At 70.1% G+C, this 22,460-nt stretch overlaps 2 protein-coding genes across 3 annotated transcripts; one reads left to right on the top strand and one right to left on the bottom strand.

The window, feature by feature from the left end:
• Positions 1-287: 287 nt before the first annotated feature.
• On the bottom strand, positions 288-3,957 carry CDK5 (cyclin dependent kinase 5). Its single transcript, XM_063165947.1, has 12 exons — positions 3,872-3,957; positions 3,675-3,763; positions 3,510-3,577; positions 3,345-3,405; positions 3,175-3,231; positions 2,993-3,088; positions 2,151-2,225; positions 1,920-2,016; positions 1,773-1,842; positions 1,367-1,427; positions 1,212-1,292; positions 288-767 (listed from the first exon to the last, which is right to left on the bottom strand). The coding sequence occupies exons 1-12, from the start codon at positions 3,906-3,908 to the stop codon at positions 681-683; spliced, it is 879 nt and encodes a 292-aa protein (XP_063022017.1). The 5' UTR covers positions 3,909-3,957; the 3' UTR covers positions 288-680.
• A 449-nt stretch (positions 3,958-4,406) lies between these two features.
• SLC4A2 (solute carrier family 4 member 2) lies at positions 4,407-22,236 on the top strand. Of its 2 annotated transcripts, none has more exons than XM_063162541.1 (23): positions 4,407-4,426; positions 9,546-9,689; positions 13,289-13,457; positions 13,582-13,817; positions 14,240-14,364; positions 14,522-14,745; positions 15,843-15,979; positions 16,052-16,232; positions 16,322-16,457; positions 16,594-16,777; positions 16,850-16,964; positions 17,049-17,233; positions 17,915-18,128; positions 18,218-18,439; positions 18,568-18,716; positions 18,895-19,089; positions 19,169-19,405; positions 19,534-19,623; positions 19,885-20,051; positions 20,133-20,386; positions 20,646-20,815; positions 21,087-21,260; positions 21,415-22,236. In XM_063162541.1, the coding sequence occupies exons 2-23, from the start codon at positions 9,630-9,632 to the stop codon at positions 21,493-21,495; spliced, it is 3,705 nt and encodes a 1,234-aa protein (XP_063018611.1). In that variant the 5' UTR covers positions 4,407-4,426; positions 9,546-9,629; the 3' UTR covers positions 21,496-22,236. The 2 variants fall into 2 exon arrangements, with proteins under 2 accessions (XP_063018611.1, XP_063018520.1); XM_063162450.1 differs by lacking the exon at positions 4,407-4,426 and adding an exon at positions 5,066-5,114.
• Positions 22,237-22,460: the final 224 nt, after the last annotated feature.

The raw sequence follows: 22,460 nt of genomic DNA, 5'->3' as shown, positions 1-22,460 counted from the left end.
CTCCAGGACAGAGGAGGCAGCGCTGGGGGGCTCCCAGGGCTGGGCGGGGGTCAGGGGCTGTGGGGGGTTTGTCCCATGGCTGGGGGGTCCCCAAGAGTCCAGGAAGGAGGAGGCGGCAGTGAGGGGGGTCACAGCGGCAGGGGGCTCAGGGGCTGTCTGAGAGGGTCCCCGGCACCCGGGAAGGAGGAGGCAGCACGGGGGGGTCCCAGGGCTGGGCTGAGCTGTGGGGGGGTCTGTCCCATGGCAGTGGGGGTCCCCACCCCCAGGAAGGAGGAGGCAGCACGGGGTGGGGGAAGCTCTTTATGGGACGCGGCACGCACATCACCCGCGTACAGCAGGCCCTGGCGGGGGGCACGCCCCCCAGCAGAGGGGGCTCAGGGGAGTGGGGAGAGGAGAGGAGAGGGGGGCGCGTCCCCCCGGCGTCCCCGCGCCTGGTCCCGGAGGGTCCTGCCCCTCCACCAGCCCTGTGGCCCCATCTCTGGGGGCTCCCGTGCCCTCGGGGAGCCCCCTGCCCCCGGCGAGTCCTGTGTCCCGGGGGAGCCCCAGCCCTCTCATCCCCCCCGGATGGGGGGCCCGGGGGTGGTGCCAGCCCCTGCAGCCGGGGCAGAACCTAATAAATACTGGGGGGGCTGCAGTCGGGGGGCTGGCAACCCCTCAGGGGGTCCGGGGCCTCGGGGGCCCTAGGGGGGGCAGAAGTCGGTGAAGTAGGGGTGCTGCAGGGCCTCCTCCGCCGAGATGCGCTGCACCGGATTGCACTTGAGCAGGTTCTGGGGGGCACGGGGGGCTGAGGGGGACGGCATGGAGCCCCCCAGCCCACAGCCCCCCAGGCGGGCAGGGGGCTGCGAGGGGGAGGGCACCCACTCACCCACTCCCGGGAGCCAGAGCCCTTATGGGGTGGGCAGGGATGACACGGGTGGGGGACACAGTGCTGGGACAGGGGCAGGCAGGATGGGGGACACCAGGGTGGGGGACACAGGGGCAGGGGGCACAGGGGGGCACAGGGGCAGGGGGTACAGGGACAGGGGACACAGGGACAGGGGGGCACAGGGACAGGGAGCACAGGAGTTGGGGGGCATAGGCAGGAGTACAGGGGCAGGGGGCACAGAGGCGGGGGCATAGGGGCATGGGGACACAGGGGCATGGAGACATAGGCAGGGGGGCACAGGGGCAGGGGGGCACAGGGGCAGGGGGGCACAGGGCACGGCTCTCACCTGCAGCAGGTCCCGGCCGGTGGCATTCAGCTTGGGCACCACGTTGACCAGGGAGGTGGTAGCTGGGTACATGGGGTAGGGCTGGGGACACACGGGTGACCCCCAGCTCCCCCAGACCCCTCATCCCCTGTGACCCCCCAGTGCCCTGCCCTCACCTTGTAGTCCGGCAGCTTGGCCATGGCCGGCCACTGCTCCTCCGTGGGGGTCCCCAGCAGCGTGGGGACAGTCAAGGGCCACCGTGGGGACACCCAGCACCTGCCCCTGCCCCCTGCCCAGCCGAGGGGGCTCCCATTCCAAGGCATCCTCATGCTCAGAGCTCCCCGTTGCGAGGGGTTCCCTACTCTGCAGGGCTCCCCGTTCCCCAGGGCTCCCCATTCCCAGCGAAGGCTCCATTGCAGGATTTCCCCAATCGCCCATTCTGGGGTCCCCGTTCTGGAGAGATCAGCGTGCCCGGAGGGACCAGCATGCACGGCTCCCCTTCCCATGGGATTCCCCATTCCCAGGGGCAGTCCCCATTCCTTTGGGCTCCCCATCCCCTGAGCTCCCCACTCCCAAGGATATCTGAAGATCCTCTTCAGCTGGTCGTCCACGTCGTTGCCCGGGAAGAGGGGCCGCCCGGCGTTGGCCAGCTCTGGGGGGACAGGGGTGGTTCCCAGAGGCCCCCGTGGCCCCCCAGGCCCCCTCCAGCCCCCAGGCCCCCCAGTGTACCCGCGAAGATGCACCCAGCTGACCACATGTCGATGGAGGTGGAGTAGAGCTTGGCCCCGAAGAGAACGTCCGGGGGCCGGTACCACAGAGTGACCACCTGGGAGGGACAGGGACGCTGGCACAGGGACAGGGACAGCCCCGGCCGGCAGGGCAGGGCCAGGAGCCCATCCCAAGCCCCAGGAGCCCCATCCTCATCCCCAGGAGCCCCAGGAGCCCCAGGGCCCCGCTCACCTCGGCCGAGTAGCAGCGCACAGGGATGCCGAAGGCCCGAGCCAGCCCGAAATCTGCCAGCTTGAGCTCCCCGTTCTGGGGGGACAGAGGGCTCAGCCTGAGGGGCCCCACTGCGACCCCCAACCCCAGGGACTGCGGCACTGCTGCCTGCCCGTCACTGGGAACACGGCAGAGATTGCAAATGGGGCTGGACAGACATCAGGACAGATGCACAGCCTCCGCTTCCAAGTGTGACACCTGACCACAGCCCTGCTCCCAGGTGTGAGTGCCCAGGACAAACACACAGACAGCCCCCATTCCCAGGTGTGATTGCCCAGGATCGACAGACAGCCCTGCTCGCAGGTTTGACTGCCCAGGACAGACAGACACTCAGACAGACAGCCCGACAGCCCCCATTTCCAAGTGCAACCCCAGAGCACAGCCCCACTCCCAGGGGTGACTGCCCAGGACAGACGGACAGACAGACAGACAGCCCCCATTTCCAAGTGCCATCCCGGAGCACAGCCCGGCTCGCAGGTGTGAGTGCCCAGGACAGACAGACAACCCCATTCCCAAATGCCGCCCCTGCTTCCAGCCCCGCTTGCAGGTGTGAGTGCCCAGAACAGACGGACAGACAGACAGCCCCCATTCCCAAGTGTGACCCCTGAGCACAGCCCCGCTCCCAGGTGTGACTGCCCAGCAGAGACAGACAGACAGCCAACCAGCCAGCCTCATTTCCCAAGCGCCACCCCCGAGCACAGCCCCGCTCGCAGGTGTGAGTGCCCAGCCCGTCACCCCGTGTCCCGCCCGTGTCCCCGCCCGTGTCCCAGCCCTGTCCCAGCCCGTGTCCCCGCCGTGCCCACCCGGTTGATGAGCAGATTCTGCGGTTTCAGGTCGCGGTGCAGCACGTTGCGGCTGTGGCAGAAGGCGAGCCCCTTCAGCAGCTGGTACATGAAGGACTGCGGGCACGGGCGGCTCCGTCAGCACCGGGCACCCCCGGGCACACCCCAGGCACCCCCCGGGCCCCCGGCACCGCCACACCCACCTTGACGATCTCGGGGTCCAGGTCCCCGTTACAGCTGTCAAAGTATTTCTTCAGGTCCTGGGGGGAGCGAGGGGGGCAGCAGGCAGCGGTGACCCTCAGAGACCCCCAGGGTCCCCGTGCCCCTCCCGGAGTCCCGTATCCCCCCAGTCCCCGGTGCCTCCGGTGCTCACCTGGTCGCAAAACTCAAAGACCAGGGTCAGCTTCTTGTCGCTGTGCAGAACGTCATGGAGCCTGCGGGGCAGGGGTCGCTGAGCCCCCAGCGCCCGGCCAGGCTCGGGGCACCGGCAGGAGCAGCCCCCGAGCCCGGTCCCCGGTACTCCCGGTGCCCCCGGTACCTGACAATGTTCTTGTGCTTGAGCTCCTTGAGCAGGCAGATCTCTCGCAGCGCCGAGCTGGGCACCCCCTGCGGGACACGCGGGTTGTGGGAGCCGGGGGTGCCCGGGGGTCCCCGGAGGTACCGGGGGGGTACCGGGAGGGTCCCAGCCCCGGCCCCCCCTCACCTCATCATCGTCGTCCAGCCGCACCCGCTTCAGCGCCACGATCTCGTGCGTCTCCCGGTTCTTGGCCTTGAACACGGTCCCGTAGGTGCCTGCGGGGACGGAACGGGGTCATGGCAGAGCCCCCAGTACCGCTACCGACACCGCCGCCGGGCCCCGCATGCACCGCCTCCCTCGGTACTGCCCCGGCCCTGCCGCACCTTCGCCAATCTTCTCCAGCTTCTCGTATTTCTGCATCGCGCCGCGATCGGTCCCGGCCCGGCCCGGCCCCGGTACCGGCCCCGCCACCGGCCCCCGCCCGCCCGCCCGCCACACCTCCCGGCAGCCCCCGCGCGTCCCGGCCCCGCCACACCTCCCGGCAGCCCCCGCGCGTCCCGGCCCCGCCACACCTCCCGGCAGCCCCCGCGCGGCCCGGCCCCGCCACACCTCCCGGCAGCCCCCGCGCGGCCCGGCCCCGCCACACCCCCGCGATGGCCCCGCCCCCGAGCCCCGCCCCTGCCCCGTGGTTCCGGGTTCGATCCCCGGCCCCGCCCGCCGCGTCCCCGCCGGACCCCTCGGTCCCCCCGCTTGCCCTCCCCGGGACAGCGCCGCTGCGCGGGCGCCCTGCGGGGATCCCTTGCGGAAACTGTGTCCGCTCCCGCTGGGTCGGTGCCGGAAGCGGTGCGGACCCGCCCGGTGCCGCCCCGCCCCGGCGCGCTCCCGCCGTTCCGCCCCGCGGGGACGCGCAGACCCGCCCGGCGCGGCTGGACTGTCCGGTAAGCAGCGGCACCGGCAGCGGGATCGTGAACGGAGGCGGTGAGGCTGGCGGGGCGCAGCACGGCTGGTCCGGTCCCTGTCCCGGTCCCGGTCCCGTCCCAGTGCCCCTACCCTCCCGGTGCCGCCCGTCCCAGTCGGTGCTGTCCCCGCTCCCCGCACGCTGCTCTCACCGAGCCCCCTCCGTTCCGCTCCCTCCTCTCCCTCCTCTCCCGCCCCGCCCGCCCGCGGCAGCCCCGGTCCCGGTCCCGGTCGGGTCCTGCCCCGCCCTGGCAGCCGCAGGTCCCGGCGCGGCCCCGGCTCTGCTTTCCCCGGTTCCTTCCGGGGTCCCAGCCACGCTGCGGGGATTCACGGGGCTGTGCCGTGTCCCGGGACCCGGGCTCTCCCGGTACATGCTCCGGTGCCTCGGCTCCTTCGGCTGCAGGTGGAGCGATACCCAGCCCGGGCACCCCCGGACACCCCGGCACCCCCGGCCCCCTCCCGGCCACCCCGGCACCATCCCCCGGCCGGCAGCGGTGCCGCCCGGGACGCTGAGCCCCGGTCCCGCCCCGGAGCTCCGTGCGGGGCGGTCCCGGGTGCCGCTGGGTGCCGGGGCAGCGGGAGCCCCCTGACCCACGCCCGTCCCTCTCTTGCAGCGAGGCCGCTCCATGCGCTTGCCCCGCGGCGCCTGAGCCCGGCAGCCCTCGGCAGGTGAGTGACGGGGCCGGGACCCGCTCCGTGTCCCCGTCGCACGCCCGGAGCCCCCCGCACCCCCCGCTCCCCGCCCGCGGGGCGCTCCGGGGGTCCCCGGGGCCGGGGAGGGCTCTGGGTCATCCAGCCGCCCCCACCGTCCAACGGGGGCTCCGAGGGGCCCGGGGAGCCGCGCGGTGCCCGCTGAGCGCCGCCGGTGCCGGGGCACTGCCCCTTGCGAAACCATCCGGGGTTGAGCAACGCCGGGCACGGCTCCAGCCCGGGCTCTCCCACGGAGCGTGGGCTCCCGTGGCCCCGCAGCGCTCCCCGGGGACGGGGCAGCAGGTTTGGGGTGCGCGCAGGTTTGGGGGGCTGCGGCGCCTCTCGGCAGCCGCACAGACGCTTGCTCTGCGGCACGGTGTCGGGATTTGGGATCGCTCCGCTGTGGAATTTTGTTGGCAGCTCCCGGTGCTGCGGGAAGGGCTCCGTGCCTGCCCCGTCCCCGCGCGGAGGGGGCTCCAGCTGGGAACCTGCTGTCGAGCCCTTCGGGGTCGCTGCACCACTTCAAGCGCTTGCCAAAAAGCCGGGATTTGATCGTTCTAACGATCCGCTGGCACCGGCGGCTGCGCCTCCCCGCCGGCAGCCCTTCCGCCGCTCCTCAGGGAGCGCTGTACCTGCCTTGTCACCTGTGCCGGGCGGGCGGCGACACTGCGGGACGTGGGGCTGCGGGAGGGCTCCAAAGCACGGGCTGGGGCACCCTCCCGGCACGTCCCGTGCCCCGGGCAGGGCTGAGGGTGGCCCGGGTGCCCCCGTGCCTGAGCGCCGTCCCGGGCGGCGGCAGGGAGGGGACCGTGGGAGCCGTGTCCCCGCGCTGTCCCCGTTTCAGCCCCCACAGCGGCAGCCTGTCATTAGACGGGACGGGGCGGCCGCAGGGCCGGGCTGGCTGCCCGAGGGCGCCGCGCTGGGGCATTCCAGGGGCGCCGGGCCAAGGGGGTGGCACTGCCCTCCCCGGGGTGGGACCCTGCGCTCGCCGAGGGGGTCGTCCCCTGTGTCCCCGAACACGCCTGGGGCGGGAGCGGGGTCGCCACGGGAGCCACGGCGGAGGACTTGGCAGCGCTTCAGCGTTTGGATCCGGGCTGCTCCAGGGAACAAAGGCTCGCGCTCCCGCCGCAGCTCCCGCGGGTTGTTTTCCTCCGGAGCCGGTATAAAACTGCGGGCAGCGCTCGGCAGCCCCGGGCACGGCGCCGCTGCCCGCGCTCCTGCTCCGGGCCTGCCTCGCCCCTGCCGGGCCGGGGGTCCCGGTCCCTCCCGCCGGGCAGCACCCCGGCCGGGGCAGCTGCCGGAGCCTCGGCGGAGCGGCTCGCGGGTGATGGGGTGAGTGGGGCCGGGCCGGTGCGGGAGCGGGGCTGGCACAGCGGCAGCGACCCCTCCGCGGTGGGCTCCGACAGCCGAGGGGGTTGGCGGCGGCCAGCCGTGCCGCAGGGGACAGAGTGGCTGTCCCTGTGTCCAGACCACCCCTCCACGATCCCGTCCTACAGGAACCAAGCTGTCAGTGCTGTCAGTGCTGGCAGCTGTGCCTGTCCCCTCCTGGGGCTGGGATGGCGACAGTGGCGGGAGGCGCTTGCAGGTCTGGTGCTGCGGGGGGATCCCGGCCGCTCTGAGGTGGCAGAGGGGTGCTGGAGGGTGCCTGGCACATTAGTGACCGTGGCAGTGACCGCGATGGTGGCACCATGTGGATGCAGAGCTGTGACTCATCTCCAGATCCGGTGGTTTGAGGTCGTGGGCAGAGGTGTGGGCGGGGGGAGGTGAACATTTTTGGTGTTGGTTTCTGGAGTTTCAGCGTGGGAAGCTCTGCCGGGTGGGAGCCAGTGGTGTCTGGTCCGGCTCTGTCCCGTGGTGACAAGGGCTGCAGGGTCCCAAGTGCCCCTGTTGGGTGGCATCTGGGGGCACACTGGGTGCCAGTGACACCCAGGGGTTTCCCGGGGCAGCCAGGTGAGATGGGGCAGGGAGCAAGGGGCTGCAGGGAGCTGGGGTCCTCCCATCTTTGGGGGTGGGCAGAGTGCTGGAGCGCCCCCTGGTCCTCCATTTCGGGGTGCAGGGCACTGGGGGTCTCCTGACTTCCCTGTTCCATGGGCACGTCTGCCCAGGGGATGAGTACAGCCTGAGCTGTGCTGGCCTCGCCCCAGCCATTCCTCCTGCCTGGCACATGCCGTGCTGGAGGTGCTGCCAGCCAGGAAGCAACAACAGACACGGTGTGCTGTTCCTTGTCACCAAGGGGGCAGCTGGTGTCACCACCAAGGCTGGGGAACGTGCGACAGGGGTCACCATCAGCCTTGATGCCAATTTGGGCGCAGGAATGGGTGGCACATGTGTGTGCACTGAGCCCATGCCAGGGATCTGCCTGGTGACACAGTGGTGGCAGGACATGTTCTGGCAGGAGTCCTGGTGGTGCTGCTACTGGGGGCACTGGCATGGCAGAGTGGGCAGGAGGACACTTGCTGCCCTGGGGGTCCCCCACCCCCAGTCTTGTCTCTTCTCATGGGGTCTTGGCTCTGTGCTATGAACATGGCTGTCCTGGTGTGGATGTGTGCCCTGGCTGCCCAGGCCGTGGGTGCCTCAGTGTGGTTATGGGTGTCCTGGCTGTGATTGTCCAGGACGTCCTGTTGTGGCTGCCCACGATGTGATTGTCCCAGTGCAGCTGTGGTTGTCCCGCTGTGGACAGGCTGTCCAGGACATAACTGTGCAGGTGTGGGCAGGTGTATGTGCTGTGAATGCCAGCACCCTTGTCCCACTTCCCACCGGTGCTGGCGGTGCTGGAGGTGGCTCCCGGCACAGGCTGGGTCCGGGAGCTCCGGGCAGCCCCGAGGCGGTGTGGGGCCGGGGCCGAGCCCTGTAATCGCCTCAGCAGCTCAGGCAGGCCGGGGCCGGTCCCAGGAATGTGACTCCGGCGGCGCGGGAGTGGCCGTGGCAGCGGCGCTGGGCGCCCGCGGCAGCGGCAGGTCATTCCCAGCGCCCGGAGCGCTCCTGCCCCGCTTATCGCTTATCGGGGCGGCCCGGCCTGCACAAGGGGCCATTGTGCCGCGGGGCGCGGCCGGTGCCGGTGCCACCACCGACACCGGCACGGTGCCGTCGCCGCCATGGGCTCGGGTGCGTGTCCTGACCCCTCTGCCCGGCGGCAGGGCGAGGTGGCGGCGCTGCAGCTGCCGTGTGGTGGCCGTGGGACTGTCCTGGGGTGTGTGCTCTGGACCCGACCCCCATGCCAGGGTGCCAGAGCGTCCCGGGAGTGGGGCTGGCCGCAGGGCACCAACCAAGGCTTGTTCTGGCCCCTTTCCACGGGGCTGGCGCGAGCCCTGAGCCGTTCCCGGCCGCCACTCGTCCGTGACTCAGCGATGGAAAGCAGAAGTGTCCCCCTGTCCCCCCCAGCTCTCCGTCATCCTTTCCAGCGGGGTCATGCCCCCGGCTCCCGGGAGCCACATGTCCCCAGTGTCACCATCCCGCCGTGCCCGTGCTGTGGCACCTGGGGGCCAGGACCCCCGTTTCGGGTGTTTTGGTGAAAGCACGACGTTCCCGAGAACAATCCCAGTGTGTTCCCAAACTAATCCCGAGCTGCCCACGAGATTAAGCCCAAAAAGCTGCTTAGTGCCCACAGCGGCGGCACCGTCCTGTGCGCCCGGCGAGACGGTGGCCCAGCCGCGGGTCCCCCCGAGGGAGGGTCCCATCCCGAGTTTGGGGGGGTTGAGCGCTGGCGGCGGCTTGGCGGGCGCCCCAGGAGAGCGGCGTGGCAGGGCGGATAATCTGCCTGCTGGAATGTGGATGTGCTGGCTCCGGCCCCGGACGGCAGCGGGGATTAGGGTGAAGCCGGAGCAGGGTAGCACCGAATTTTGGGAATGGGTGGGATTCAGGGCTGCGGTGAGGCTCGGAGCCGCAGCCTCGGCACTCACTGAGCACAGCTCCTGCAGCCTCGCCGCGGCCGCCGTGCTGGCACCCCAGCGGTGCCGGTGACGGGACGGTGATGCCACCCATGTGAGACGCAGTCATCCGTCACCACCCTCGCCGGTGCCCCCGTCACGTGGGCACCTCCCGTGGCAATAAACGCGGCACGCCGGTGCCACAGGGGTCAGCGCGGGGCCGGGCAGCTGCCAAGGGGGAACGTGGGTGGAAGCTGGGCCGGGCTGGGGTAACGGGGGAGGGCTGTGGGCGTTCGGCAGGGTCGGGAGCTGCGGTGCCCCCCGAGTGTGGCCCGCTGCCCGCACCCCGCAGGGTTGGGTGCCTGCCCGGGGTCCCGCTGCCCCGACTCCGCTCCCCTCCCCGCGTTTGTCTTGGCCGCGGCTCTGCCATTCCAGCCGGTGGCCAAGACAAACCGGCCCGGAGCCAGCGCGGCCCGAGGAGGGGCAGCCCCGGCCCCGCCCGCGGCACGGCCCGGGGCACCCCTGATCCCCCGTGTGCCCCCAGGTTATGCTGCCCCGAGAGCGTCCCCTGAGCCCCCGCGAGAAGGAAAAGGGCTAAGCCGGCCGCGCCGGGGGCCGTGCCAGCGCCATGACCCACTCCCAGGTGTCTTCCGAGCTTCACCACATCGTCTCCTCAGCCTTCCAGAGCGTAAGTGCCACCGCGGGGCGGGGGATGAGAGGCTGCAGCCCCCGACAGTGCCTGGAGGGGTGACGGGTGTCATGGCACAGCCCTGGCAGTGCCTGGAGGGGTGACGGGTGTCATGGCACAGCCCTGGCAGTGCCTGGAGGGGTGACAGGTGTCATGGCACAGCCCTGGCAGTGTCTGGAGGGGTGACAGGTGTCATGGCACAGCCCCTGGTAGTGTCTGGAGGGGGGACAGGTGTCATGGCACAGCCCTGGCAGTGTCTGGAGGGGTGACAGGTGTCATGGCACAGCCCTGGCAGTGTCTGGAGGGGTGATGGGTGTCATGGCACAGCCCCTGCAGTGCCTGGAGGGGTGACAGGTGTCATGGCACAGCCCTGGCAGTGCCTGGAGGGGTGACGGGTGTCATGGCACAGCCCTGGCAGTGCCTGGAGGGGTGACGGGTGTCATGGCACAGCCCCTGGTAGTGTCTGGAGGGGTGACAGGTGTCATGGCACAGCCCCTGGTAGTGTCTGGAGGGGGGACAGGTGTCATGGCACAGCCCTGGCAGTGCCTGGAGGGGTGACGGGTGTCATGGCACAGCCCCTGGTAGTGTCTGGAGGGGGGACAGGTGTCATGGCACAGCCCTGGCAGTGTCTGGAGGGGTGACGGGTGTCATGGCACAGCCCCTGGTAGTGCCTGAGGGGTGACGGGTGTCATGGCACAGCCCCGACAGTGCCTGGAGGGGTGACAGGTGTCATGGCACAGCCCCTGGTAGTGTCTGGAGGGGGGACAGGTGTCATGGCACAGCCCTGGCAGTGTCTGGAGGGGTGACAGGTGTCATGGCACAGCCCCTGGTAGTGTCTGGAGGGGGGACAGGTGTCATGGCACAGCCCCTGGTAGTGTCTGGAGGGGTGACAGGTGTCATGGCACAGCCCCTGGTAGTGTCTGGAGGGGGGACAGGTGTCATGGCACAGCCCTGGCAGTGCCTGGAGGGGTGACGGGTGTCATGGCACAGCCCCTGGTAGTGTCTGGAGGGGGGACAGGTGTCATGGCACAGCCCTGGCAGTGTCTGGAGGGGTGACAGGTGTCATGGCACAGCCCTGGCAGTGCCTGGAGGGGTGACGGGTGTCATGGCACAGCCCCTGGTAGTGCCTGGAGGGGTGACAGGTGTCATGGCACAGCCCCTGGTAGTGCCTGAGGGGTGACGGGTGTCATGGCACAGCCCTGGCAGTGCCTGGAGGGGGGACAGGTGTCATGGCACAGCCCGTGGTGCACCTGGGGGATGCCCGACTGCGGGGCTGTGGGTGCTGGCAGTGCCCATTGCACCTACCCCGGCCCCTGGCTCAGGTGTGGGGCAGGGCTGTGGGGTGCTGGCAGTGCTGTGTACCACCTGCCCCCTAGCCCAGCCCCCCGGGGCAGGCCAGGCCAGCCGTGCCAGGGTGCCGGGCGCCCTTGGGGCTGCGCGGTGCCAGCGCCGCCGGTGGCCGGGCGGTGGCGGTGCCCGCGGTGCCAGCGCTGCCCTGGCGGCCGTTTCTGGCCGGGTTAATGATTGACATCCCCGTGTCACGCCGCGACCGGCCGGTGCTGCTGGCGAGCCCCGCCGCCCGCACGTGACCGGGGATGGGACCGGCCCCATCCTAATGGAGTTCCTCCGGGGCTCCCAGGTAAGCTGCGGCCTAGGGGGGCTCTGGGGGCTCTCTGTGCGCTGCCAGCCCAGGGCACCGTGCCCGCCTGTGCCACGGTGACGCCAGGTGCCCGACAAAGGTGGGGTGGGTGCTGCTGGGGTGCAGGATGAAGCCCGGCAGGTTTGGGGCCATGGGGCCGTGGCCAAAGGGGCTTGGGGGTCTGGGGGATCGAAGGGGTCACGGGGATGGTGGGAGGGATGTGGCAGGAGGGGGAGATGCAGGTGCAGGATGTGCTCTGAGGCCGCCCCTGCCGTCACGTGGCAGCCCCTGTGTGCCGGGGTGTGATGGGGTGGGCCATCACCTGGGTCACCCCACTGCAGAGTGACTCCCTGTGTCACTCTCTGGGTAACCCCCCTGGGAGCCCAGGGTCACTGTGCACTGGGGACGGGTATGGGGCACCTGTGTCCAAACTGGATACCTGGGCTGGGGTTCATGTGGGGTGGCCATGGCACAGCCCTGGACCCGCAGGTGCTGCTGGGGTGCCCACTCGGGGTGCTGGCAGCTCCCCCCCCGCTGTCCCTGCAGGCAGACCCTGGTGCCTGGGGTGCCCCTGTACACCCCTGCCCCCCCACTCCGGGGGTCCCGGGGTCACTGGGGGGGGCCGTGGTGGGGGCTCGGCTGTGCAGCCCCCGCCGGGGCTGAGGGGTGCAAGGCTGGGGGGGATTTACCGGGGGCCCTTGGGGCCCCGGGGGATGGGAGCGCGGCCGTGGGCTCGCTGCCCTCCGGGCAATCCGCGCCGGGCCGGAGGAGCCGGTGGTTCGGGGGCCGGGGCTCGGCGGGAGGAGCCGGTGGGTCCCGGCTATTGGTGCGTCCCGAGGGGCCGGAGGTGGCGGGGGATCGGCGCATCCCGGGCGGGCCCGGTGCATCCCGGGGCGCCTCGGTGCATTCCGGGGGGGGCGGTCGCTCGGGGCCGCCGCCGGTGCCGCGGTGCCGCCGGTGCCCTCTGCGTTCGCCGTCACCTTGAGACGGGCGCGAGGCGGCTCCGTCAATATTTGGCAAGGCCGGGACGGAGCCGCCGCCCCCCGGTTCCCTCCCCCGCCCCCCCCGCTCTCCCCCCACCCCCGGCCCCATCCCCGGCCGGTCCCGCCGCTCCGATAAAGCGCTGCGGGAGCTGCGGAGGGAGCGGCTCCGCCATGACTCAGGTAGGACCGGCCGGGGACGCGCCCCCCGCAGCCCCCGCAGCCGCCAGCCCCGCGTCCTCCGCACCCCCCAGCTCCGCAGCCCCCGTGTCCCCGCAGCCCCCGGTGCCGCGTTACCCCCGCAGCCCCCCCGCACCCTGCACATCCCTCTGCGCCCCCAGCCCCGCATCCCCTCCCGCCCCCAGCACCGCCCCCTGCCCCCGCAGCCCCTCCCTCCGAGCCCACCCTTGGCAGCCCCCGGCTGGGGGGCAGCGGCAGCGCGGGGCGGGGGGCACAGAGCCGGGGGCTCGGCGGGCCAGGGGCTGGGACAGCACTGGGGGGGTCACGGCACCGGGGCACAGAACTGGGGGTGCTGGGGTGGTACAGGGGCACAGAACTGGGGGAGCTGCGGCTGTGCAGGGGTACAACACTGGCAGTGCTGGGTCCCATGCGGAGGAGAGCAGGGCAGGGGATACCCGGGGCACAGCTCAGGGCCTGGAGCTGGGGTGCTGTAGCACGTGGAGTGGAGGTGACACCCTGGGGCGGAGGTGACACCGGCGCACAGCGCTGAGGCCGGGGGTGCTGGGGTGCGTGGGGTGGGATGATGGAGGGGGTGCCCAGCCCAGGGCAAGGGTGCCCAGGACAGGACAGGGGTGCACAGCCCAGGACAGGGGTGCCCAGCCCCTGGGTGCCTCCGGGGCTCAGACAGCCCTGCCCGGGGCACCCATCTCGCGGGGCTGCGTGGCCGGGGCATGCTGGGGCCGGGGCACAGTGAGAAGCGGTGCTGCCGCGTGCCCGCTCATCCCCGTGCCCTCCCGCAGCCCGAGCAGGAGGCGCTGGGCGCCGGCTCACCTGCCTTCGGGGAGGAGGAGGAGGAGAAGGACCTGAACAAGGCCCTGGGCGTGGAGCGCTTCGAGGAGATCCTGAACGACGCCCACCCCCGCAACGCCGAGGAGGCCGGCCGCAGCTACGGCGAGGAGGACTTTGAGTGTGAGCGGGGCCAAGGGCGGGCACGGAGCAGGGAACGGGCAGGGGGCGGACAGGGGGCAGGCAGGGAGTGGGGAGCTGGCAGGAAATGGGGAGGGAACACAGCACCAACTCCCGGTTCCCCCAGACCACCGCCAGTCGTCCCACCACATCCACCACCCGCTCTCCACACACCTGCCCTCGGACGCCCGCCGCAAGAAGGGCATTCCGAAAAAGGGCAAAAAGAAGGCCCGGCGTGCCTCTGTCCCCGGAGAGACCCCCACCATCGAGGAGGCTGAGGAGGATGAGGATGACGCGTGTGACACGGAGACGGAGCGGTCGGCGGAGGAGCTGCGGCAGCCCGGGCCGGCCGAGGCGGTGCAGGTGAGGGCCGGGCTGGGGCGGGGGCAGCGCGGTGCTCCCCTGGCTCAGCGCTGTGCTCCCCTGGCTCAGCGCTGTGCTGCCCTGGCTCAGCGCGGTGCTCCCCTGGTTAAGCGCTGTGTCCCGCTGGCTCAGCGCTGTGCTCCCCTGGTTCAGCGCTGTGCTCCCCTGGTTCAGCGCTGTGCTCCCCTGGTTAAGCGCTGTGTCCCGCTGGCTCAGCGCTGTGCTCCCCTGGTTCAGCGCTGTGCTCCCCTGGTTCAGCGCTGTGCTCCCCTGGTTAAGCGCTGTGTCCCGCTGGCTCAGCGCGGTGCTCCCCTGGCTCAGCGTGCCTGGGCACAGCTGGGCACTGGAGGAGCCGGGGCCGGTGCTGCCATGGCCAGGGAGACGTGGCTCCCCAGCAGCCGGCTCACCCGCTGCCCCCCCAGTTCTTCCTGCAGGAGGATGAGGCGAGCGACCGGCAGGCAGAGGAGCCGGCAGCCCCCGCAGTACTGCCCGGCTCCCCCCCTGAGCCCCGAGGGGGCACGGCCCCGAAGGAAGCCCAGGCCAGCAGGTGAGCCGGGGTTGGGCCGTGCTGGGGCTCCTGGGGAGTGGGCAGTGTCCTCTGACCGCCCCATGGCAGAGTGGGGCTGGACAGCCCCTTCCCGTACCCCGTGGCAGGCCTGGGGTGCAGAGGGGGCTCAGCACTGAGCTGGGCTCCTGCCTTGCAGCCCTGATGCCGAGCAGGGGGCCCTGGGGGAGGGGGCAGCCGCCGAGGCCGGGTCCCCGGGCCGCCCTGCGCCGAAATCCCAGCCGGGGCACCGCAGCTACAACCTGCACGAGCGGCGCTGCATCGGCAGCATGACGGCCGCAGAGCAGGACCGCTACCAGAAAATGCCCACAGACGAGTCGGAGGCACAGACACTGGCCTCGGCTGACCTGGACTACATGAAGAGTGAGTGGGGCTGTGCCCCTGAGGCTGCCCTGGCGGCCACTCTGTGTCAGGAGAGTGGGCTGGGACAGTGGAGTGGGGCTGGGGATGGTGGGTTTGGGATGGTGGGACTGGCATTGCTGGTGCTGGCATTGCTGGGGATGGTGGGTTTGGGACTGTGGGGCTGGCAGTGCCGGTTGCCTTGCAGCTGCAGCCAAGCTGGGCTGGGTGCAGGCACTGACCCTGCTCCCAGTGCTAGGCACAACCACAGGGGACCCATCCCTGGAGCCACGGCTGGGCTGAGTCCCTGTGAAATGGCCAGGAGCCAGGAGCTGGGCAGCTGGAGCCAGTGACAGCAGTAGCAGTGGTGGTGGCTCCCCTGGGCACTCAGCACCCCAGGGATTCACAGCCCAGGGCTCTCAGGGTGGCAGGTGATGCTTTTGCTGTGGAGCTGCCATGGGAGCACAGCCAGGGCAGAGCCCACATGCTGGTGGCCATGGGTGGGCCTTGGCACATAGGGAACAGGTGACCCTGGTGCCAGGAGCCACCTCGATTGGTGGCATTGCTGGTGGTGACCCGGTGACCCCCCCAAAGCTGCAGCACTTGCCTCCAGCAGTGGGATGATGGCTCTGCCCTGAGCTCTCCCTGGCAGGACACATCCCACAGCTCCACGGGCACCTGTGCCAGGGCTCGTGTCCCCTGTGCTGGGGTCTGAGGTGCAGGGCCCCACACCTGAGGGTTCAGTGTCCCCCGTGCTGGGGTCTGAGGTGCAGGGCCCCACACCTGAGGGCTCAGTGTCCCCCGTGCTGGGGTCTGAGGTGCAGGGCCCCACACCTGAGGGCTCAGTGTCCCCCGTGCTGGGGTCTGAGGTGCAGGGCCCCACACCTGAGGGCTCAGTGTCCCCCGTGCTGGGGTCTGAGGTGCAGGGCCCCACACCTGAGGGCTCAGTGTCCCCCGTGCTGGGGTCTGAGGTGCAGGGCTGGCCGTGCCAGGGCTCAGTGTCCCCCGTGCTGGGGTCTGAGGTGCAGGGCTGGCCGTGCCAGGGCTCAGTGTCCCCCGTGCTGGGGTCTGAGGTGCAGGGCCCCACAGAGTGGTCACCCCCCATTGCTGACCCGTCCCAGGTCACCGGTTCGAGGACGTGCCGGGCGTGCGCCGGCACCTGGTGCGGAAGAGCGCCAAGGCACAGGTGGTGCACGTCAGCAAGGACCACAAGGAGCCCAGCACGCGGCAGCGCAAGCAGGACCGGCAGCCCCACGAGGTGCGGGGTCCTGGGCAGGGCACGGGCAGGGACAGGCCCCAGGGTGCCAGCACTGACCCTGCTGTGCTGCAGGTGTTCGTGGAGCTGAACGAGCTGGTGGTGGACAAGAACCAGGAGCTACAGTGGAAGGAGACGGCGCGCTGGATCAAGTTTGAGGAGGACGTGGAGGAGGAGACAGACCGCTGGGGCAAGCCCCACGTGGCCTCCCTCTCCTTCCGCAGCCTCCTGGAGCTCCGCAAGACCCTGGCCCATGGTAGGGAGGCAGGGACCACCCTGTGGGGCCCACGGTGAGTGAGGTGGGGTCCTGTCCCTGCTGGCCCCAGCATCCCCTCTGTTGTCCAGGGGCCGTGCTCCTGGACCTGGACCAAAAGACGCTGCCGGGGGTGGCTCACCAGGTGGTGGAGCAGATGGTGATCACGGACCAGATCCGGGCTGAGGACCGTGCCAACGTGCTGCGGGCACTGCTGCTCAAGCACAGGTGGGCATGGGGGGCACGGACACAGCCCCTTGCCCCCGGGCCCTGCTCCCTGAGCTGTGGAGCTGATGCTGTCCCTGGGATCCTGGCAATGGCTGTGCCGCCGGGCATCACGGACAGTCCTGGCCCTGTCCCGCAGCCACCCGAGCGACGAGAAGGAGTTCTCCTTCCCGCGGAACATCTCGGCGGGCAGTCTGGGCTCCCTGCTCGTGCACCACCACAGCACCAACCACGTGGCCGAGGGCAGCGAGCCTGCCGTCACCGAGCCCCTCATCGCCGGCCACGCCGGCGAGCACGACACGCGCATCGATGTGGAGCGGGAGGTGGGTGCCACGGCCCCCGCCCTGCCTGTGCCCTGTAAGGGCCCTGACCCTGTCCCCCACTCTGCCCCACAGAGGGAGGTCCTCACTCCCACACCCCCGGCCGGCATCACTCGCTCCAAGTCAAAGCACGAGCTGAAGCTGCTGGAGAAGATTCCGGACAACGCTGAGGCCACAGTGGTGCTCGTGGGTATGGAGGGGTGGGCACGCAAGGGGTGTGGGGGCCCCGCGTGCCAGGCGCCCTGGTGACCCCTGTGCCCCCTGTGCCCCCCAGGCTGTGTGGAGTTCCTGGACCAGCCCACCATGGCCTTTGTGCGGCTGCAGGAGGCCGTGGAGCTGGACGCGGTGCTGGAGGTGCCCGTGCCTGTGCGCTTCCTCTTCGTGCTGCTGGGCCCCAGCAGCACCCACATGGACTATCACGAGATTGGGCGCTCCATCTCCACACTCATGTCCGACAAGGTCCCTGCCCCGGGGCACGGGGGTCCTGACAGGCAGGGGGCTTGGGCTGTGCCCAGCTGAGGGGTTTGGGGCTGTGCCAGGATGGGGTTCAGGGCTCTGCTGGGGCGGGGGCTCAGGCTGTGCCCAGCTGAGGGGTTTGGGGCTGTGCCAGGATGGGGTTCAGGGCTCTGCTGGGGCGGGGGCTCGGGCTGTGCCCGGCTGAGGGGTTTGGGGCTGTGCCAGGATGGGGTTCAGGGGCTTGAGCCTGGGCTGGGCAGGGGGCTCAGGGTTTTTGTGCCAGGGCTGGGGTTTCAGGGTCGTGCTGGCACTATGCTCTTCAGACAGCACTGGACTGGGGGTTTGGGACTGTGATGGGGCAGGCAGGTCAGGACTCAGATGGGATGGGCTGGAGGGCTCAGATTGTGCCAGTGCTGGGGTCTCAGAAAAATGCCAGGATGAGGGGGCCTGGAGTCCTGTCAGGGCTAGGGAGTGTGGGGCAATGCCAGGATGCCAGTTAGCTTTGCCATGTTGGGGTCTTGTGGCCATCCTGGAGTGGGGGCCAGGGCTGTGCCAGGGTTAGGGCTCAGGGCTGTGCCAGGACCAGGGCCATGCTGAGGCCTTGGGGTCAGGGGCTGTGGAATACCGGGCTATCAGGAGCCACAGGGCTGTAGTGTGGGCACTGACCCTGCTGTGGCCCCCCAGCAATTCCACGAGGCTGCCTACCTGGCCGACGACCGTCACGACCTTCTGAACGCCATCAACGAGTTCCTGGACTGCAGCGTGGTGCTGCCGCCCTCTGAGGTGCAGGGCGAGGAGCTGCTGCGCAGCGTCGCCCACTTTCAGCGCGAGATGCTGAAGAAGAGGATGGAGCAGGAGCGGAGGCTTCTGCTGGAGCCCAAGTCCCCTGAGGAGAAAGGTGCCAGGGCTGGGGCCAGGCCAGGGCTTGGGATGTCCCAGCTGTTGGGGTCTCACTGTCTGTCTGTCTGTGCATCCGCTCGCCCCCAGCTCTGCTGAAGCTGAAGGTGGTGGAGGACGAGGCCGAGGAGGACGATGATCCCCTGAGGCGCACGGGCCGCCCCTTCGGGGGGCTGATCCGGGACGTGCGGCGGAGGTACCCCCACTACCTGAGCGACTTCCGCGACGCGCTGGACCCCCAGTGCATCGCTGCCGTCATCTTCATCTACTTCGCTGCGCTGTCGCCCGCCATCACCTTCGGGGGGCTGCTGGGTGAGTGCGGGTGTGGAGCAGCTGCAGGGGGCTGCAGCGGTGCTGGTGCTGCCCGCCGTGTGTGCTGCAGGGCAGGGCCGTGCCCGAGGGCCCATCCTGATGGTGTGCCTGTGCCTGTGCTGCCGCAGGGGAGAAGACGCAGGACCTGATCGGGGTGTCGGAGCTGATCATCTCCACGTCGCTGCAGGGCGTCCTGTTCTGCCTGCTGGGTGCTCAGCCCCTGCTGGTCATCGGCTTCTCGGGGCCGCTGCTGGTCTTTGAGGAAGCCTTTTTCACGGTGAGCTGCTGGGGTCTGCCCTGGGGCTGGGGAGACACCCCCACCCCAGTCCCACTGCCCGGGGCAGACATCCCCACGGCCCTCCTGCCAGGGCTCTGCCCCACTGCCCAGGCTCTGTCCAGCCCTGTGACCATCCTGACACCTGTCTGTCCATCTGTCTGTCCGCACGGCTGGGCAGTTCTGCACGTCCAACGAGCTGGAGTACCTGGTGGGGCGTGTCTGGATCGGCTTCTGGCTCATCCTCATCGTGCTGGTCATGGTGGCCTTTGAGGGCAGCTTCCTGGTGCGTTTCGTCTCCCGCTTCACCCAGGAGATCTTTGCCTTTCTCATCTCCCTCATCTTCATCTATGAGACCTTTTCCAAGCTGGCCAAGGTGAGCTGTGGGGGTGAGCCCAGGGCAGTGGGGCAGGGCCAGGCAGGATGGGGCTGAACATCCCATCCTCCTGCTCCAGATCTTCCAGGAGCACCCTCTGCATGGCTGCCTGAGCGCCAACAGCTCGGCTGAGGCCTGGGGCAATGGCACTGTGGCCAACACCACAGCCCTGGACAAGAGCCCTGCTGCCCGCGGTGCCACCAAGGTCACGGGGCAGCCCAACACGGCGCTGCTCTCACTCGTGCTCATGGCCGGCACCTTCTTCATCGCCTTCTTCCTGCGCAAGTTCAAGAACAGCCGCTTCTTCCCTGGACGGGTGCGTGGGGACGGCCCTGGGGCTGGGGGCTGTGGGGCTGGGCTGAGCCCAGGGGGACTGGGCTGAGCCTGGGTGCCGTGGGGTGAACCAGGAGGGCTGTAGCCAGGCTGGCACTGGTGTTCCCCCAGATCCGGAGGCTCATCGGGGACTTTGGGGTGCCCATCGCCATCCTGGTGATGGTGCTGGTGGACTACAGCATCCGGGACACCTACACACAGGTGAGCAGCCACCCATCCACTGCCTGGGCAGCACACCTAACCCCACACCCTCCTAGGGATCCCTGTGCCCCGTCCCACTGTCCTGGCTGCGGGTCAGCAGCTCCATCTGCTCTCAGCAGGGCTGCACCTGCTCCGTGCCAGTATCTGACCTTCTCTCTCCTCTCACTATGGTTTCTGGGGGTCCCGGTGCCTCCATGGCCCCCTCACTCTATGGGGCACAGCCGGTGCCCTCTGAACATTTGTGTCCCCCTCTCCCTGCAGAAGCTGAGTGTGCCCAGTGGGTTCTCGGTGACAGCCCCAGACAAGCGGGGTTGGGTGATCAACCCTCTGGGTGTGCAGAGTGCCTTCCCCGTGTGGATGATGGTGGCCAGTGGCCTCCCCGCCATCCTTGTCTTCATCCTCATCTTCATGGAGACCCAGATCACCACGTGAGTGCATTGGGGGCGGGCAGGGGGCATTAGCAGGGCAGGGGGAGCCCGTGCTGCGCCAACTGTCTGCGCTGGTTCCAGGCTGATCATCAGCAAGAAGGAGCGGATGCTGCAGAAGGGTTCCGGGTTCCACCTCGACCTCCTGCTCATCGTGGCCATGGGCGGCTTCTTTGCGCTCTTCGGACTGCCCTGGCTCGCCGCAGCCACCGTGCGCTCCGTCACCCACGCCAACGCCCTCACCGTCATGAGCAAGGCCGTGGCGCCTGGGGACAAGCCCAAGATCCAGGAGGTGAAGGAGCAGCGGGTCACCGGGCTGCTGGTGGCCGTGCTGGTCGGTAGGTCCGGCCCTCGGGTCCCGGGGGACTGCAGTGCAGTGGGGAGGGGGCTGGGGGGCTGTGGGAGGCTGCGGTGGGGAGGGGGCAGTGTGGGGAACGGAGCTGGGGCACCCCGAGCCCCGGTCAAATTGATGTGGCCATCCTGTCCCCAGTGGGCACAGGGATGTGGGACCCTCCCCGCGTGAGGGGGTTAAGAGGGCAAGTGGGGCTGGAGGGCTGTGCTGAGCCCCCTCCCCAGGCTGATGCTGCTCTGGCCCAGGGCTGTCCATCGTCATCGGGGATCTGCTGCGGCAGATCCCACTGGCTGTGCTCTTCGGCATCTTCCTCTACATGGGCGTCACCTCCCTCAATGGCATCCAGTTCTACGAGCGCCTGCAGCTGCTGCTGATGCCCCCCAAGCACCACCCTGATGTCACCTATGTCAAAAAGGTGGGGAGGGGGCCTGGGGAGGATCCTTGGGGCAGGACCCTTGTCTGGGACAGTGGCCGGGCTGGGGTACTCTTGTGTGGGAGCACTGCGGTGTCTGCAGGACAGGCTGTGGCAGAGCCTGGTTTAGGGGCACAGGGGGACAGAGTGGGGACTCGGGGGCCGTGTCTGGGGCTGTGGGTGCCCCGGGCCAGGCTGTGCCCGTGGTGGGAGGGTGATACAGAGCCCGGCTGGGGGACACAGTGCCCCAGCCTTGACAGCCCTCTGTGCCCAGGTGCGCACGCTGCGTATGCACCTGTTCACCGGGCTGCAGCTGGCCTGCCTGGCCGTGCTCTGGGCCGTCATGTCCACTGTGGCCTCCCTCGCCTTCCCCTTCATCCTCATCCTCACGGTGCCGCTCCGCATGTGCCTGCTCAGCCGAATCTTCACCGACCGGGAAATGAAGTGTGTAAGTGGCCACGTCGCTGGTCTCCTGGGAGCGGTGGGCCCCGGGGGGGCTCCGGGGACCGGAGGGCTCCCAGGGCCAGGGGGCTCCCGAGGCCGGGGGGCTCCGGGGGGCTCCCGTGGGACCCTGGCTGCCCCTCAGCCGCCGTGTCCCGCAGCTGGACGCAGCCGAGGCCGAGCCCATCCTGGACGAGCGGGAAGGTGTGGACGAGTACAACGAGATGCCGATGCCGGTGTGAGGGCGCCGGCGGCTCACGGCTGGCGGTGAAGCCCGCGCGGGGCCGGGGCAGCGGCCGTGCCCGCGGGGACGGGGCCCTGCGCCCCCAGGCCCTCGGAGGGCACTGCCAAAGAGACGCCGGCCCCAGGCTCAGCCCCTCAGACACCTGCTGCCCGTGCCCCGGGACAGGGCCCCCCGGGGCAGAACCCCCTGGGACAGGGCCCCCCGGGACAGGGCCCCTCACGGGACAAGCCCTCCTGGGGCAGGGCCCCCCGGGACAGGGCCCCTCACGGAACAGGGCTGTCTGGGACAGGACCCCCCGGGACAGGGTGCTCCAGGGACAGGCCCTCCTGGGGCAGGGCTGTCCAGGACAGGGCCCCCCGGGCCAGGGCCCTCCCGGGACAGAGCCCCTCACGGAAAAGGGGCCCCCGGGCCAGGGCCCTCCCAGGACAGAGCCCCTCATGGGACAGAGCCCCTCACGGGACAGGGCTCCTCACGGGACAGGGCTCTCCCGGGACAGGGCCCCTTGGCCCCTCAGCAGCCCCTCGGCTCCTGCCCCACCCTCAGGCGTCGGCTGAAGCCGCCGGGGTTTATGGATCAGGCAATTCAAAGGCAATAAACAGCTTTATTCCGATCATGGGGCCCAGGGCAGAGGTGCTGGGAGAGTCCCCTGCCAGGGGAGCCTGCTCCGAGCAGTCCCTGGGGGGCTACCGGGCTGGGGCCCCCCCGCTGCCTTCAACTAATAAAGAGACCGGACTTTGCACACTTTTCACCAGTTTTATTGTAAAGTTCCCCTTTCCCTAACACCCCCCTCCTCCAGGCCCAGGCCCTGGGAACAGCCCCATGTGCACACCCGCTCCCGGCCCTGCACAGATTCTCCACCACAGCCCCCCGGGATCCTGGAGGGGCCAGGCCCAGTGCCATGGCCCAGCAGCCGTGCTGGGGACACAGGGACAGCCCTGGTGCCCAGGCCAGGCCCAGCAGCAG

Source organism: Melospiza melodia, chromosome 1, assembly GCF_035770615.1.
Source record: "Melospiza melodia melodia isolate bMelMel2 chromosome 1, bMelMel2.pri, whole genome shotgun sequence".
Taxonomy (NCBI): Eukaryota; Metazoa; Chordata; class Aves; order Passeriformes; family Passerellidae; genus Melospiza; species Melospiza melodia.
Note: the sequence above shows the minus strand (reverse complement) of the source record. Positions and strands in the feature narration are given on the sequence as shown.